Genomic DNA, 15,148 nt, shown 5'->3' with positions numbered 1-15,148 from the left:
ACACACACACACACAATTTTGGTTATAAAGAAACTTAAAACTTCAATATATAAGGCAGACGTATATCTTTAATGCACACGCCTGAAATGCAAGTTTTTAAATGTTAGAGCCAGGTAGCGTGTCATAAAAAATATATTAGATTTAAATGTTCGCCTACGAAGTGACGAAGGACTATTATCATTCAAACATGGGGATTGTATCTCTGCATACTGTGTGTAAGTAGCCTTACCTGTATTTTTTACGCTTTGATATCTGTTCAGTTTCAATATTCGTTTTCCTATGTAAACGTTTACAAAAATATATCGCATACAAATTCATCCTACTAAAACATAAGAAGTACTAAAAAAATAGATTATAACATCTCCAGATGAATTTTTTATCTATTCAACTAAAATAAACTGAAATTGATCGTCGTTAAAGATCCGTAATAAAACTTTACCAAACTGTTTACTAATTGTAGGATTAACTAGAGACGAGCTCGTTGCAAGCAACGATTAGGTCTTCCGTCGTAGCTGCGTCATACTTGTGACGTAATACAAAAAATTGTAGCTGACCATGGTACAATATTAGATGTATATACAATGAGTAAAAGAAACAAAGTATTATACTACATGTTTATAAGCAAATACAGATCTTAACACATTGTCTATAGTTTGATTCGCTGCATTTTATTCACAGAGTGGGACTGTGGTTATGCCAGGTATGAAGGTAAAAAGACCATTGGCAAACAATTTACACGCATTTTTATCGAACGCAAGCGCCAATGAATCTTTTAGTATATATGCGGAGATCCTGGATATTTTACAGGAGGTTTTGAAGAATAATTTTGTTTTACGAGGAGGGGGAACATGCGCGGATCAGAAAATTTTCCGGGGTTGGGTTTAAAAGTCTGACTGTTATATGAGTTTGCCAAGGGATGTCCGAGGCATATTTTGGGTAAGTTTATAATGTACACGTAATTGAAAAAAAAAATTGCAGGGGGGGGGGGGGTCTGGAACCCTTCCCCTTCCCTTCTAACCCTAACCCCGCACATGTAGAAGACTGATGCCGGTAATTTTACTGTAATTTTAACAATTTTTCTTTAATTATTCATTTTCAAAATTATCGTTATGCCAATATTACCTTTCAAAGCAGTTAAAACTTAAGATACGAACCATTTAGTCTCGGTAAGTATTGCGTCCGCGTACGAAATAAATGGCAATATTCAAGAAATTCGAATGGACGATCTGGGTACTAGGTCGTCCATCCGATTTTTTTTCAATCTAAGAGCTACAGACCTGCAGTTGGAGAATGTCAAACTCTTATTGATTATGTCAATTTGTTTTGTTTTAAAGAATTTTTTTTTAATCAATAAAGTTTTACCTTAAAAAAGAAAGAAATCGGGCACAATTTTCAATGTTAGCATTTTACAATTTTATGGTCTAATAAAATTTCAAGATACTACTCTTCATTGCTTTATCCGAAATATTGCATGAAAAAAAGATTTACATCGCATTTTTTTGGAATAACAAAAGGATATACAAAATGAACTTGGGTTAACCGCTAACAAACAGGCATAAAGAGAGACTGAGAACTAATTTCTTCTCTTTTTTTTACATCAAAAGAAATTCAAGAATAAATTAAAATATATTTTTTTCCTTTAATATGCGTTAATGAAAACGTAGATCATCAAGGAGTTCTTTGTCGTGCAATCACCTACTTAACAGATTGTTACACGGGTCTACAACGATGACAAATATCGAAAACGCAATTTTGTGGGTGAAGGATCAATGTGTGGTTTGTTTTTTAGGTTTATTTTTGAAACATGTAATTATATTATCTGGATCGGTTTTGTTTGTTGGTTTGTTTTGTTTATTAAAGAGGGGAATCAAGAAAATGAGTACGTACATGTAGCATAGTTTTTGAAAGTGGTGGGGGGGGGGGCAAACTCATCCAACAAATCTTGCCAAGCAAAAAAAAAAGAAAAAGGAATTCTGAATTTTCCAAAATCTTCAAAATCTAATCCGGGGGGGGGGGGGGGGTTAGTATATCTTAAACTTCAATTTCAATCCTAATTTCATGATTTTCTTTCCATTTTTTTCATGATCCAAAAATAGTGAGGGGGGGGGACTCCATGATAATTCAATTTTTAATTGTTAATCTTTTTGTCATATAACATGTGAAACTGTTTTTGCCCAAGCTTGAAATAATGAAATAATTTTAATTAAAACAGTATAAATAGACGTCATAAATCCCATATTAAACGAGATATAACTACCTGAATCTGCGCGTCTTTTTAATGAATTTATGAACAGCGGCAAATTCTAAAATGTATTTTTAAAGGTAATGTTAGCTGCAAGTCTGTAGCCCTTGTATGAAAAATTTCGGATGGTAGTCAATTTTTCCGGGATCCAGACCGAGAGCTACATATATGCAGCTAAGGTAACTAATAATGCTTCCAATAAAATAATTTGTTTATTAATGCAAGCTTTTAAGAAAGCAATACTTATATTTGTTTAAAATATAACACCCCAATACTTTTTAAGTGTTTATCTATAAGGATATTAATCTATTTGTACACATAACGCGTACGTACACATGTGTTTCAAAATAACCCAGACGGAAAACGGTAAAGAATTCAGTCTTTGAGTCTACATTTTATAGAACTTGTAAAAAAAAAAAAACAACACATTGCGGGTCTGAATGTTTGTTAATGTGTCAATCTATTAATATACAGTTTGTTAATTATTTTCGATTGCTAAGGCTACAGCGTATTTGATGAACAACATTTTTTCCATGCCACTTTTTCCATGGAAGATAGCGAGTACAATTATAAAGCATTTATAAAATTTATTTAATTACCTCTTTAGAATTGTGTATGTAATAAATAATTTATAAATTGCCGCTTAAGGTTGTTTGGTATTTTCGTTTGTAGATGTTTTGCAAATAATAAACGTGAAACGCGGGGCAAGTCATAATTAATATCCCCAATAACCGTAACTTAAAATTAGCGTCTTTGGATTCAAATATAGTTGTTTACTAATATTAAGTTCACTTTTTAAAATCATCTCCACGATGATAATATTATCTCCATCGTAAATCAGTATTTTGTCTTGCTTTAAAAGAAATGTTCTATCGGGAGCAACCCCGTGTTCGTTTAAATTGCCAGCGTACATTTGTCATGTCAGTAATACACATTGTGCTTTATATGACGACCGTGTATACGTATTGTAGAAAAGTTGAGTTTAATTACCATGCAATAGAACCATTTTAACAACACATCTCAAAGTACTGAAACAATTCAAAATGTCTCCGTTATGTACAGTAAAACAGTGGGGCGTTAAACATGTGTACAAGCACTACAAGCACATGCACTGTCGTCTAGGCGACAACCTGAATACAGCTAGCGACTCTACAATCGATCGGTTACCTAAGTCTTGTAATGCATCTAAATATGGGGCGAATTTATTGATCAAAAACTAGTTTAGGTTTTAATTCGGTTCTGCAAACTTTTCATTTATTGGCAAAACTGGCTTTGAACTGGTTTTAAACTAAAACTAGTTTTTGTTTTTATTGGCTTTAAACTGAAACAAGTTTCCAGGAAACCTTAAACCACCTTCGAGTGCGGTTTTGGGGGTTTTAAATCCTTTCAAGATGGCGGAGAGATGTTCGAAAGAGTTGTTGATACTCAAGTGTGGTACATGTGTCAAAGAATGAATTCAGCGAGGCAAATGGGTATTGTTCTAACGTTAAACATATGTGTCCCAAAGGATCTATGATAGTACATATAGTACTGACCAAAATAATAATGTGGAAGAGAGCGATTCCATTAATACAAACACTGAGAATTACCCTTTGCAATTTACAACAGGCAAACGAAAAACTTTCAAAGTGGTTAATGGAAAAAAAAATTCATTGAAAGATCTGTTCATAACATTTTTTTAGTACAAATTGTAATGCATGTAGTAAGTCTATTTCATTGCTGGCCATTCAACTACGGCTCTTTGAAATCAGCAAGATTTGTCTGGTTTTTGAGCTAAGATCACGTAATTAGTGGATATTTCACTTGAAACCAGTTCTTTTTTAACTTGTTCAAACGTCTTGAGTGAATCAAATGATCTCTATTGATATACATGAAGAAAAATGAATATTAATATAGTTTTCATAGCAGGATTCACTTTTCCAAAATATTGATATGGTGCTAAAAGCCAATTTTGCAATGGGTTCGCAGAATAACCTGATATGTGTGTATTGCCAGGAAAAAAAATTGTCTGCACTTTTAAATAAAGACTTTCATGCAAATGCAGATGAGTTCAAAAATTATCTTCTTTAAATTTCAAGAACAAATCCAGTAGGTTTGCGAGTGCAACGGCAGCCATTTAGTGCTAAACCTTCAAACCACCCAACTGGTTTTAAACAGATATGAAACTATTATCAAACCATAAACCTAAACTCGAACTAGTTTTTGATCAATAAATTCACCCATAGGAAGGGGCACAGTAATGAAACAAACAACAAAAATAAGGTCAAAGAGGTTCATCTTTATGAAATGAAAATGTTCATATAAATAAAAACGTTTGGGAATTTTATGTGGAATTATCTTTGCGCTCTGCATGTATGAGTTAGTGCATTACAAGAAGCCCTTTCATAACCTCCTAGAAGTGCGCACCACCACAAAAATGGACCGAACTGACAACAATTGTTTCTGCAAATACTGACTATAAATTACGAAAACATTAAATTGAATACTACGGAAGGATTCGGAATTAATTTCTTTACAACTTTGCTTCAATAATGCATTAGAAATTTTCATTCCTTTACAAGTTATTGACAAAAACTTTTGACGCCTCTAACTCCTTAATTATAGGGGCCAGCCCCTTTTTCTGTATACCGAATTAAAGCTCTCGGTAAGACCAAGAACTTTTTAAATACATCTTATAACAAGTTATTATCAGGTAGAAAACTAAAACGGAAAATACGCGAATTTTTTGCATTTTTTTCTAACCTTTGTTTCAACATCTATACCACTCCTTTTATTTGCATTTAAATAATAAATAAAATATGTCTCGCACAAATATAACGTATCAGCTTTCAAACCAGCCCATCTTTGAGACTCTGCCAGTCATCGTTAAAGCTAAACCCTCCGGACAAAAGAAGTCGTTAGATTTTACTAAAAAGGGAATAACTCAAAACCAGATGGGGATTTTCATCAACTAAAATATGCAACTACAACATCGCGCGGCATGTTATCAGACCTGAAAATTTCAAAACAATCGGTGAACAAACGAGCGAGATATTAAGGATCAAAGTTGGCGTCTAGAAGGAAAAAAAATAAAAAAGAAATCTGAAATTTTTCAGAATAATAGTAAGGTCATCCGCTCCCAGCGGAATACCTTTATAAAACATCACTATCACTGATTGCTCAAGCCGATTAACGGTGCTGTTCTGTTCAACTTGATATCTCTCCTTTACTGGGTATTTAAAATCTTTAGTCAAAATTCATATACCGATTCGTCTGACCTAAATAGAATTTTTCTTTTTGCTTAACTTACCGCATTCCGCTAACATTACCTTTATATCTAAAAATTGGAATGTATTTATAAATAGATAATAAAATATGTTATGATTTCATGCAAACACAAGTTGATTTAGACTGGAATAGACATAACAGCAGCCAACTGCCTGCAAAATTGACTTTAAATTATACATGTAGCAACCAAAAATATTTTCATTCAATTATACTAAGATTGCTCAGATTGGAATGTATGGATGTAAATTTTTTTCTGAAAATTTTAACAAAGAGAAGTAAAACAAACTTTGTTTGGGTTGGCGCTACATTTGAGTTATGTGGTCTGTAGGGGACTGATGCTGTACAGATCACCCACTTTGTGCAGGTTAGGGTGAAAGGGAGGCGATAACAACAATTGTCTTTGTCAATTGAGTACCCTATCAATTAGTAACCTAGGCAAGGCAATATGCCTTTAAAGATATTCAATGCAGTCATATGCATTTGTACATAATAAATTGTGGGTAAACATATACATGTACTTAATTAAAACTTTGGATCGTATCGTGCATTTAAAATGATAACGATTTAAAAGGGGGAAATTGTCTTAGCAATACGTGATCCAAAAGAGGTCTTGATACAAAAGGCTTGGGAAGACACTACGTAAATCATATAAGCATACGTTAGGAGCTTATTGGTCAGATAGGTTAGTGAATTAATGATTTGGGTTTTTTTTATTTTTCAGACGTCATGCTGATCGTGTTAGATGAATCAACAGCCTTTAATATTGAGGGGTATGAAAAAAGGAAAACGACCTAAAGTGAGGAGAGAAATGAAATTGCTTGCAAACTGACTAAATAAATGCAATAGATGATTTTCTTTTCAGAAATCTTTGTTTAGAGACAATCATCAAATTCATATTTGACCAGAACAAGTGTGACTTTAATCGAGAATATGCAGTGGAGCTTTTAAACGATTGTAGGTAACTTGAAACTCCAAGAAGATTGACTTTTTAAAATTGTTATGAAAATGATTATAATGATTATTCATATTCTTAAATCTATGGATAGCAATGTTACTCGGTCAGAACTATAGTAACAAAGTTATGGTTACAATATTAGTAATCGGTAAACTACAGTTATTTTTCAAATTTAATAATAAAAAATAACAGATGGGAAAAATAAAATCTAAAAAAAAAAGTTGCCATTGAAACTCATGATTACTCAAAAAGTGATTTTATTTTCCATTTTCTTTTAATAAAAGCTGTTTTTAAAACATGATTTAAAACATATCTACAACAATACTATTTAGCAGAGTTAATTTTATAATTTAAAATATCAAATCAGTATATATATTTATTGATGTGTATGTATATTTTAAGCCCAAAACCGCTTGTTTTCAAACAGTTTTTCATTCAGAAAACATTGCGCGATTGCTTGAACAAAGGAACGACTTGTAACTGAAAAAAAGTTTGTTCTTGTTCAAAGCGTTGCTCTATATTTCCCATTGAAAGAAAATTTTTAAGAATGCCAATTTGTGACTTATTTTAATTGAATTACAAAAGCAGTGTCACTATCAACTTCATATACTACCAGTTAGTGCAAACAAATCAGAAAAATAAGTGAAAACATATATTAAATCAAATATTAAAAAGCAACATAATTTTACCTGAAACACCTTAAAAAACTGCGAAATATGGGGTCGACTCATTTCATATATAGTTTTTTTTATTAAACTGATACTATCAAACTATCATTTGGTTATATACATGTAGTCTGCTTGATTGTATGAAAATTTCATGAAATGCTTAAAATTAGAAGTATGTCTGATAACGAGAGGACTCATTTCTTAACTCCACATCCATTTATTGCATAGCAATGCATTTACATTTATCTACATTGGACAAATACATGTAACTACGATCTACAAAGATCATTATTTCAAACGGAAGAATATGAACTTGTCATTGGGAAACTTTAATCGACCTCTGTGGCCACCTTTTTTCAATACTTATTTTGAAAGAAATTCTATTTATTTATAATAAACCGTAACTTAAATTCATGATGTGATTAATACAGTATTACACAGTTTAGTCGATATCACAATAAAGAATATATCTAAGTATTATTCAGAGGAGGGCTAGGTACAAACCCAAGATCTTTTTAGGTAATTAGAGTATACAGTGTTTATTTACAGATTTAAAAACCCTTCCTTAAAACCCTTATTTAAGTAAATGCTGAGATTGAAATTACTTTTACGATTATACGTTGTATTTATTTAAACATTTTTTCTATCATTACAGATAACATTACATGTCAAACCAAATGCAAAGTCACAATAGAAGATATAGATTTCTATAGCAATAGGCTATGGGAAGTCGACATAAAATTCAATGATAAAACCTACGCGTATGAACCATGTACATGGTCATACAATCCCCATGCGGTATCTATGGTTATCATCTGCCCGACATGGAATAAAGGCAAGTACATGCAACTTAATTTTATATGAACCAATAATACACATATCGTTATACAGTGAGTTGTTTGATAAAACATGCAGGTTGTTGCAGGCTGACCTAAATACGTGTACTACGAGAACTTCAAAAATAAATGTACTCTTTCTGATATTTTTGTATATCTTGTTGTTAATTGTGTCAGCTCTGTCCTACTTGTAATTTTTTTGTTTTGCTGGCATCATACTCCTAAAAATTAATTATAAGATGTCAGTCAGAATGATGTCACTTGCCCAAATGTGGTAAGGGATTTTATCTATTTACAAATGAAGGTTGTGCTGGGAACATTAGATCTAAAGTTTTGTTGCGGGTTTTGAAATCAGTAATTTGTGTGACAAGTCGTCTGCCAGACTGATAATCTGCTGGTGGATATATCGTGGATTTGATTTACGAACTATTGTTCTTTGATGTCACTGTAGGTCAGGTAAGTTGATGTCTACTTTGTGAATAGAAACATTGTTCTTGGTTGGTTTCTGACTTAAGGGGTTTCCTTTTCTAAGTGGTTATCATCAGTTCTTTAAGGAGGACAGCATATTAAAGAAATTATAAGGCTTCTCTGTTTTTGGTCATTCAATTATGATAGTGAAAAGCTTTGCCATTCTGCCGATACATACTATAGATGTTGTACGGTCAGATTTAGTAACTATGAGTACGCTTCCGTAATTATCGGTGTATTTCATAATTTGGTGGAGAGCGAGAGAGCTGAGAGGAGTATTGATAGATTTGCTCAGGATTTACATTTCAAGGTGTCCTGCAGCTAAATTTTAATAGGTGGGACTACAGACAAAGATAGTGTTAGATTTTTAAGTGAACATTTTGATGACCAATATGCAGGTTCACACTTCAAGAATGAAATAATTTTTATGTATAGAATGCAATAATTAAATAAGTTGCCGTGGAAATAACCATTGCTCGTTTTATTGGTTGTTCCGTTTCTTATTTTTATTACTTTACTGCCAAAGATTTTTTTTTATTTCAAGACAAAATTTAAATAGCATATGTTCAACAACATGAAAAATCATTTGGGCATTCACCCTGTGAATGAAAACCTTCTATACGGGTACAGAATTTTGCTCTTTGTGTTGGTAATGCATGTTATCGACTTCTGTAAAAGCATAAGAGAGAAAGATTTTAAACTTCACAATGTCTTATGTTCACTAAAAGGATTTTACAATTTATTCTTACATTGACCGAAAGATGCTGAGGCCCTTTTAAAGATAAAACTAACAACATTTTACCATTTCTCATAGAGACATCATATTACTATGGATGGAAAGGTCTACCTTGGCCGATGAAATTGTCATGTAGGTCAAAGGTCAAGGTCATTCTATTTTTTTTTTTATGCTTTCGGGAGTTTTTAAAATATCTCTTTTGTACATGATATAATAGAATTTTTTGTTGTTGATATAGTGTGACATTTTAAGACATGTTAAAATGAAGTAATTTTGTCCCACCTTTAATAGTTATAGAGTTGTTGCCCCTATTGTATACACGTATCTATATCATCAGTTCACTTAGAAGATCTTTCAATCTTTTCATGCTCAAAGAATCAGGGGTGACCTTAAAGAAGTTATTGGATTTCCAAAAAAACATTCACAACTCCTAAACCATAGTCAGTCATGTTTAGTTTTGTGGGGGGGGGGGGGGGGGGGTTTTAAGTGCAACTCCTCTTACATCACTGCATGGAATTTCAAGAAATGATGGACACTATGTGAAGACGTGCATATCACCAGAAATTTTTATTCCATTATCATTCTTGGAATTTCGGTCTTTCTGAGATTAGAATGCTGGCCATATATTAAATATAGTAAAAAAAAGATTGTAAGTGCAACTCCTTTTAAACAGCTGTACGAAATTTCGAGAAACTTTGCAGGTACTTGTATTTTGGACATAGTGGGTTGACGAGCATATCACCAGGCTATTCTAATTCCATAATTATTTTTAGAATATCATAGAATTTTGGCCGTTTATTTAATAAAGTAATGAACAGTCTGTGGGCTCAATTTCTTTGACACCACTGCGTGAAACTATGTTGGTATTTAATACAAGGTGTGCTTATTTATGTGTAAATGCATATTACCACCAAATTCCGATTCCATTATTTTTCTGCAAATTTTGGCACTTTGAATTTAGAATTTTGTTGTAGTTAAAGATAATACAATACATGTGTATAGATTTGATGCGATGATTTTTTATCAGTATATAATTTAATTAATATATAATTAATATAATTTAAATAAATTGAACAGATAAAAAAGTAATATAAGTCATTTATGAAATCAGGTAAACTAGTTTGGTTTCAATGGCACGTAGCATATGTTTTTGAAAGAGGAAAGACCAGATAAGAATTGACCAGGAAGGGGGTATTTTTCTATAACTGTAAATATAAAAAAAGAACTTTTTTGAAGTAAGGAACACATACACTTATCTTTTTGTCACATGCCTGTGTCAGACACTGAATCTTAAATCATACATCTTATGAACTTTATGTAAGCGAAACGACCCAAGCGGTTATACATTGGCGACCCACAAGCACCACGTTTGCTGTGAATAAGATAATTAGATATTGTTTGTCTTTCTTATCTGTCAATTTCCTGTAACCCAACAAATATGTCTACTCTGTGACTTCAGCGCAAACAGGAACAAACAAGTCATAATTTCAGAAAACTGTTAAAATGTATTGGCTTCCAAACACAAAATCTACGCATAATTTTGTAAATGAAAAGCTAAACTTCATTCATCATTACTGATATTGCCGAATAGGAAGGTTTCAAGTTTGACCACAAAGTATGTACAGCTGGTTGTACAAAAACATTTATGTATTTTCGACCAATTTAACAAGGACTTAATTAACGGGTTTGAAATGTTTATCTTTTGTAATATCTATAATTGGTAGTCTATTGGATAGGCCTTGCACATCCTTTAACATAGCACATCCTTTAACATAGCAGTCATTTGAACGAATGCTGAACTAAAGACAACACCTGAGATCATTGATAAGTAGATTACACCTGAGGAGCACAGGTATTAAGATATTTATTTTCAAATGCGGAAAACCAGACACATTATATGTACTCGCAAAATACGTAATAAACAAAACTTAATTGTCTTACATTCCATATACATGATTGAATAATAAAAAAAAGAAATTTGTGCACACCTATTTCAAAATACATGTTACTTTGAACGTATAAAAACTTATTAAAGAACCAACAGTGATAAGTAATACGCTCAATAAAGTTGTATATTTTTGCGAAATGGTGGGTTGAAATCAAATCATACAAATGTAAATTAAATCTAGAAGACGGGTATAGACTAACTCTAGTTTACTACCGTACAGGAATCGAGTTCCATTTTTCCTGAACTATTGTTCTCTCTGTTTAATTTTGGCAAACAGCGCTTCCGAAAACTGTACACTTCTGACGATGGGTGTACCAAAATATTATCCTTTCCGTTATCCAAAAATTGATTTACTTTACGAAATAGTGCTGGACCGTAGTCATGAAAAAATTAAGGCAACGGATATCTAAATTTGATATCTTCCTCTCATTCCTTTTCTTAATATTTGGTATCTGAAACTTGATCTTTCTAGACCCGTCTAGTAGTCGATCAGCCTTAGCGAAAAGCAATTTTATCCTACAAGGCGAGAGAATTTAACTCTTTCTTTTTGTTCTGGTATCTCTTCTATCTGGACGTTTTGCTATTTTTTGCCACCAACGTTTTGTAATTTTTTTCTTTGTGGTTGGAAGTGATATAGTAATAAACCCCGAGGTTTCGTCCCATAGACAAATGTTGATCATTAACAGTTTTTAGATCTTGTAATAACTTGTTTGGATGTTCCTTTTGTAAAAACATTGCGTCTATATCGTGTATGAAGGATTCTTAGTGTAATACTTGCCAAAAAAACAGTGTAGAACGCCCCAAAAGAAATGCCTATATTAACATAAATGTAGCTATTTGTTTAACAATAAATCAACCGTTATCAGTGACACGTTTTTCAATTTAAACCATCACTACAGCTTATGTAGCGCTTGGTAGACAAGGTTGATAACTATATTTATCTATTAATTCGGTGATAAATGTATCAATGCACATTCTTAAATTCAAAAAAGGAAGATTCGTTCGTACTAATGCTCCATGATTGTTACTTTAAAAAAAACTTAAAATTATTATTTCATGGATCATTTTAGTCAAGTTTCCAGTGGGTGTATACTGCAAGGTAGACGAACAATGTCATGGAAGCAATCATTCTGGAGTATGCCAACTCGGGAAATGTGTGTGTAAAGATGGATATGTTTTATATAATCTTGAATGTCATAAAGGTAAGCTTGAAATGTTATTCAAGAAATACTAAAATGTTGTTTAAAAGGAAGAAATTGACTAGAAGAGCAAATTTCTTGGTAAAAAGATTTTTCTTCTTCATGTTGTTATCAGTTCTTAATTTTAATGGTTAACAAATCCATTTACTTAACTTTAGATATAGATATTCAATAAAACAGACTATCATTACAAAACAGTTAGCATACTTTGAATGATCTTTAGAACAAACCAAAAAGTATTTAGAAAGCTGGATGGTCAACAAACTACCCCTTTGATCTACCTTAGATGTGATATTTTTGGCCATAAACTACTTTGTTTTACCCCTGTAAAACAGTTACTATATAACTCTTTAGGAAAAAAGTCCAGCATTTTGACTGTTGGACTGGAACTGTTAGATTGGAACTATTAAGATTGATTGTTTAAAAAGACTGTTGACCGGTGACGTCACATTCCGCGAAAACGTGTTATTGATTAGAAGAGGGCAACAGTTTGCGAGCCGGTCCGACAGATCAACTGTTGCCCTCGACCCCAGTCAACAACTGTATAATATAGTATCTTTAGTAAAGAAAAATTCCAAATATTCTATCCTTAAATTTTGAATATTTTACTATATCTTAAAACAGAACTCTTCGTCTAAAGGAGGTAAATTTAGCCTTAATATGGTTACGACCATCCAGCCCTCTTATTTTTTTTTATCACATCCCTTGACTAAATTATCAGAATATAACACTTGTTTATTAAGTTGCAAAAGTATATATTACAAAAACATAACAGAAGTCGTTAATTGTTTGGATAGGAAACCTTACTTTGAACCAGACGTGCTCCTTCGGTGAACAATGTGTAGGATCACCGTACGCCAGTTGTCTTGGGGGAATATGTTCTTGTATTGAAGGATACACTGCTAAGAACTCCACTGATTGTGTTCAAAGTATGCCTCTTTATATTTGTCTTTTTTGTTATGATTTTGAAGATGATATAATTATGTTTATAATGTAATTCTAAATGCATTTGCTAAGTTACATTTATTTGTTTTAATACATAAAATAGAAAAAAAAACCTTGCAAATGCAAAATTTCACTTCAACTGAGACGATTTGATTTCCCCTCCATATATCAAATAAACATTTATTAAGAAAGTTAGTTGAAAATTTTCGATTGCTAGAACATAGTACCAATTATATATTCAGCGCATTTGATGGCGTAAATTAGATCACAAGTTTAGATCATACCGACATATCCAAAAAGAGAATGTTTTTCATATTTTTATTTAATCCAAGCGATCCGAAGACCTGTGAAAAACATTTTTTTTACAATCAGTGGTGTGCTTAATTAAATTTTACACAAAATGCCATGTCCATTCTAGTACGGTATCGGTATGCAACATTTTATTTCTGTGTAGGTCAGGAAATTACCCTTCCAAGTTCTCTACAACATCATCAAGGTAATCAATCCTTATAACTCTTTTACTACTACACAGTATCTGTGACTTTATATAATACTTGCATTTATGTACAAATTAGTAGTTTCACACAAGTTTTATTGAGACGCGTTATATCTTGACAAACTTTTATTTTCATGTATATATTATCATCGCATGATACATAGAAGAAGCCAAAATAGGAACTACACTCGGAGCATTATTTGGCGGAATACTTTTGGGCGTGATCCTTACAACAGCTGCTGTGGCGATTATTTACAGGCGATCCAAAAATCATGTCAACAAACGGTCAGTTGTCTCAGTTAAATTTACTTTAAAACTTCTTTTGTTCCTTATTTATGCATATAATTATCAAATATATTTGAAAATCATTTGGATTTTTTAATAAAGAGAGGAACTCAACGTCACATTTTCTGATAATGATGCATGCAGTTCCGCAAAAGTTGCTGACCCCAATGATTTCCAAAACATCCAGACAAAAGCTAAAAAGGTAACAATAAAATAGTGTACATATGATGAATTATGAACAACCAGTTCGGTAAAGAATAAGTCAATGCAGAAATTTTATCATGTACTTAACTATCAAAATTGACATTTTGCACTGTAAAAATTTACTCTGTTTGATTTATGAATTTCATGCCAATGCACAAAATTGTTTGATTGTAAATGTAAAGATTATATTATTAGTATATATATAACCACAACCTCACAGCCTCGATTATAAGGTTTGATCCAAACAATAAAAGAATATTTTATGTCTGCACGTTCGTTGAAACAATCTACGAACAGTAAAAAAAAAATACAAATTTCCTAATTTTAGCGAGAAGTATCTCCATACTCTTGCTTGGAAGAAACATCAATACACAACAATGTGTATGAAAAACTTGGAAATGGACAGACACAAAATGACGTTTACAACCATTTACATGAGCAAGGTAAACAGGATGGTGCCGATAACTATGATCACGCATGCGCTGCATCAGATTCTGCTCACATTGGAGATCCGTGTGATTATAGCCATATCCGTCATATTACCGCATAGACTGGTGATTACTTACTATTTATATAGCGATTTATCATACAACAAATTAATGTTTGACATGTTATATTAATAAATGAAGTTTTGATATTTATTAGATGTGCATTATTTAGGATCCGTCAAATATTGCATTCACATAATGTTTTGATACATGGTATGTTAAAACTTATGTTTAAAATATCTCAAAACTTGTCTAATTATTATTATGAAAATATATATTTTACACTTTATTTGCAGCTTTATTAAACTGTATATTGATGTATAGCCCAAGCTTATATATTAACAATTAACAATATTAATAATTGATGTATATATAATGTGTACATGTATAATAAATCAAGATATAAAAGGC

General features: G+C 32.0%; 1 protein-coding gene across 5 annotated transcripts; it reads left to right on the top strand.

The window, feature by feature from the left end:
- Nucleotides 1-73: 73 nt before the first annotated feature.
- Nucleotides 74-15,128, top strand: LOC105322814 (uncharacterized). Of its 5 annotated transcripts, XM_066069596.1 has the most exons (11): nt 194-215; nt 461-558; nt 6,231-6,279; nt 6,372-6,463; nt 7,788-7,967; nt 12,191-12,322; nt 13,117-13,248; nt 13,719-13,760; nt 13,925-14,045; nt 14,148-14,247; nt 14,578-15,100. In XM_066069596.1, the coding sequence occupies exons 3-11, from the start codon at nt 6,236-6,238 to the stop codon at nt 14,797-14,799; spliced, it is 1,065 nt and encodes a 354-aa protein (XP_065925668.1). In that variant the 5' UTR covers nt 194-215; nt 461-558; nt 6,231-6,235; the 3' UTR covers nt 14,800-15,100. The 5 variants fall into 5 exon arrangements, with proteins under 5 accessions (XP_065925669.1, XP_065925666.1, XP_065925664.1 ...); XM_066069594.1 differs by lacking the exon at nt 461-558 and having other exon boundaries at nt 76-215; nt 13,928-14,045; nt 14,578-15,122; XM_066069592.1 differs by lacking the exon at nt 461-558 and having other exon boundaries at nt 81-215.
- Nucleotides 15,129-15,148: the final 20 nt, after the last annotated feature.

Source organism: Magallana gigas, chromosome 8, assembly GCF_963853765.1.
Source record: "Magallana gigas chromosome 8, xbMagGiga1.1, whole genome shotgun sequence".
Classification (NCBI taxonomy): domain Eukaryota; kingdom Metazoa; phylum Mollusca; class Bivalvia; order Ostreida; family Ostreidae; genus Magallana; species Magallana gigas.
Note: the sequence above shows the minus strand (reverse complement) of the source record. Positions and strands in the feature narration are given on the sequence as shown.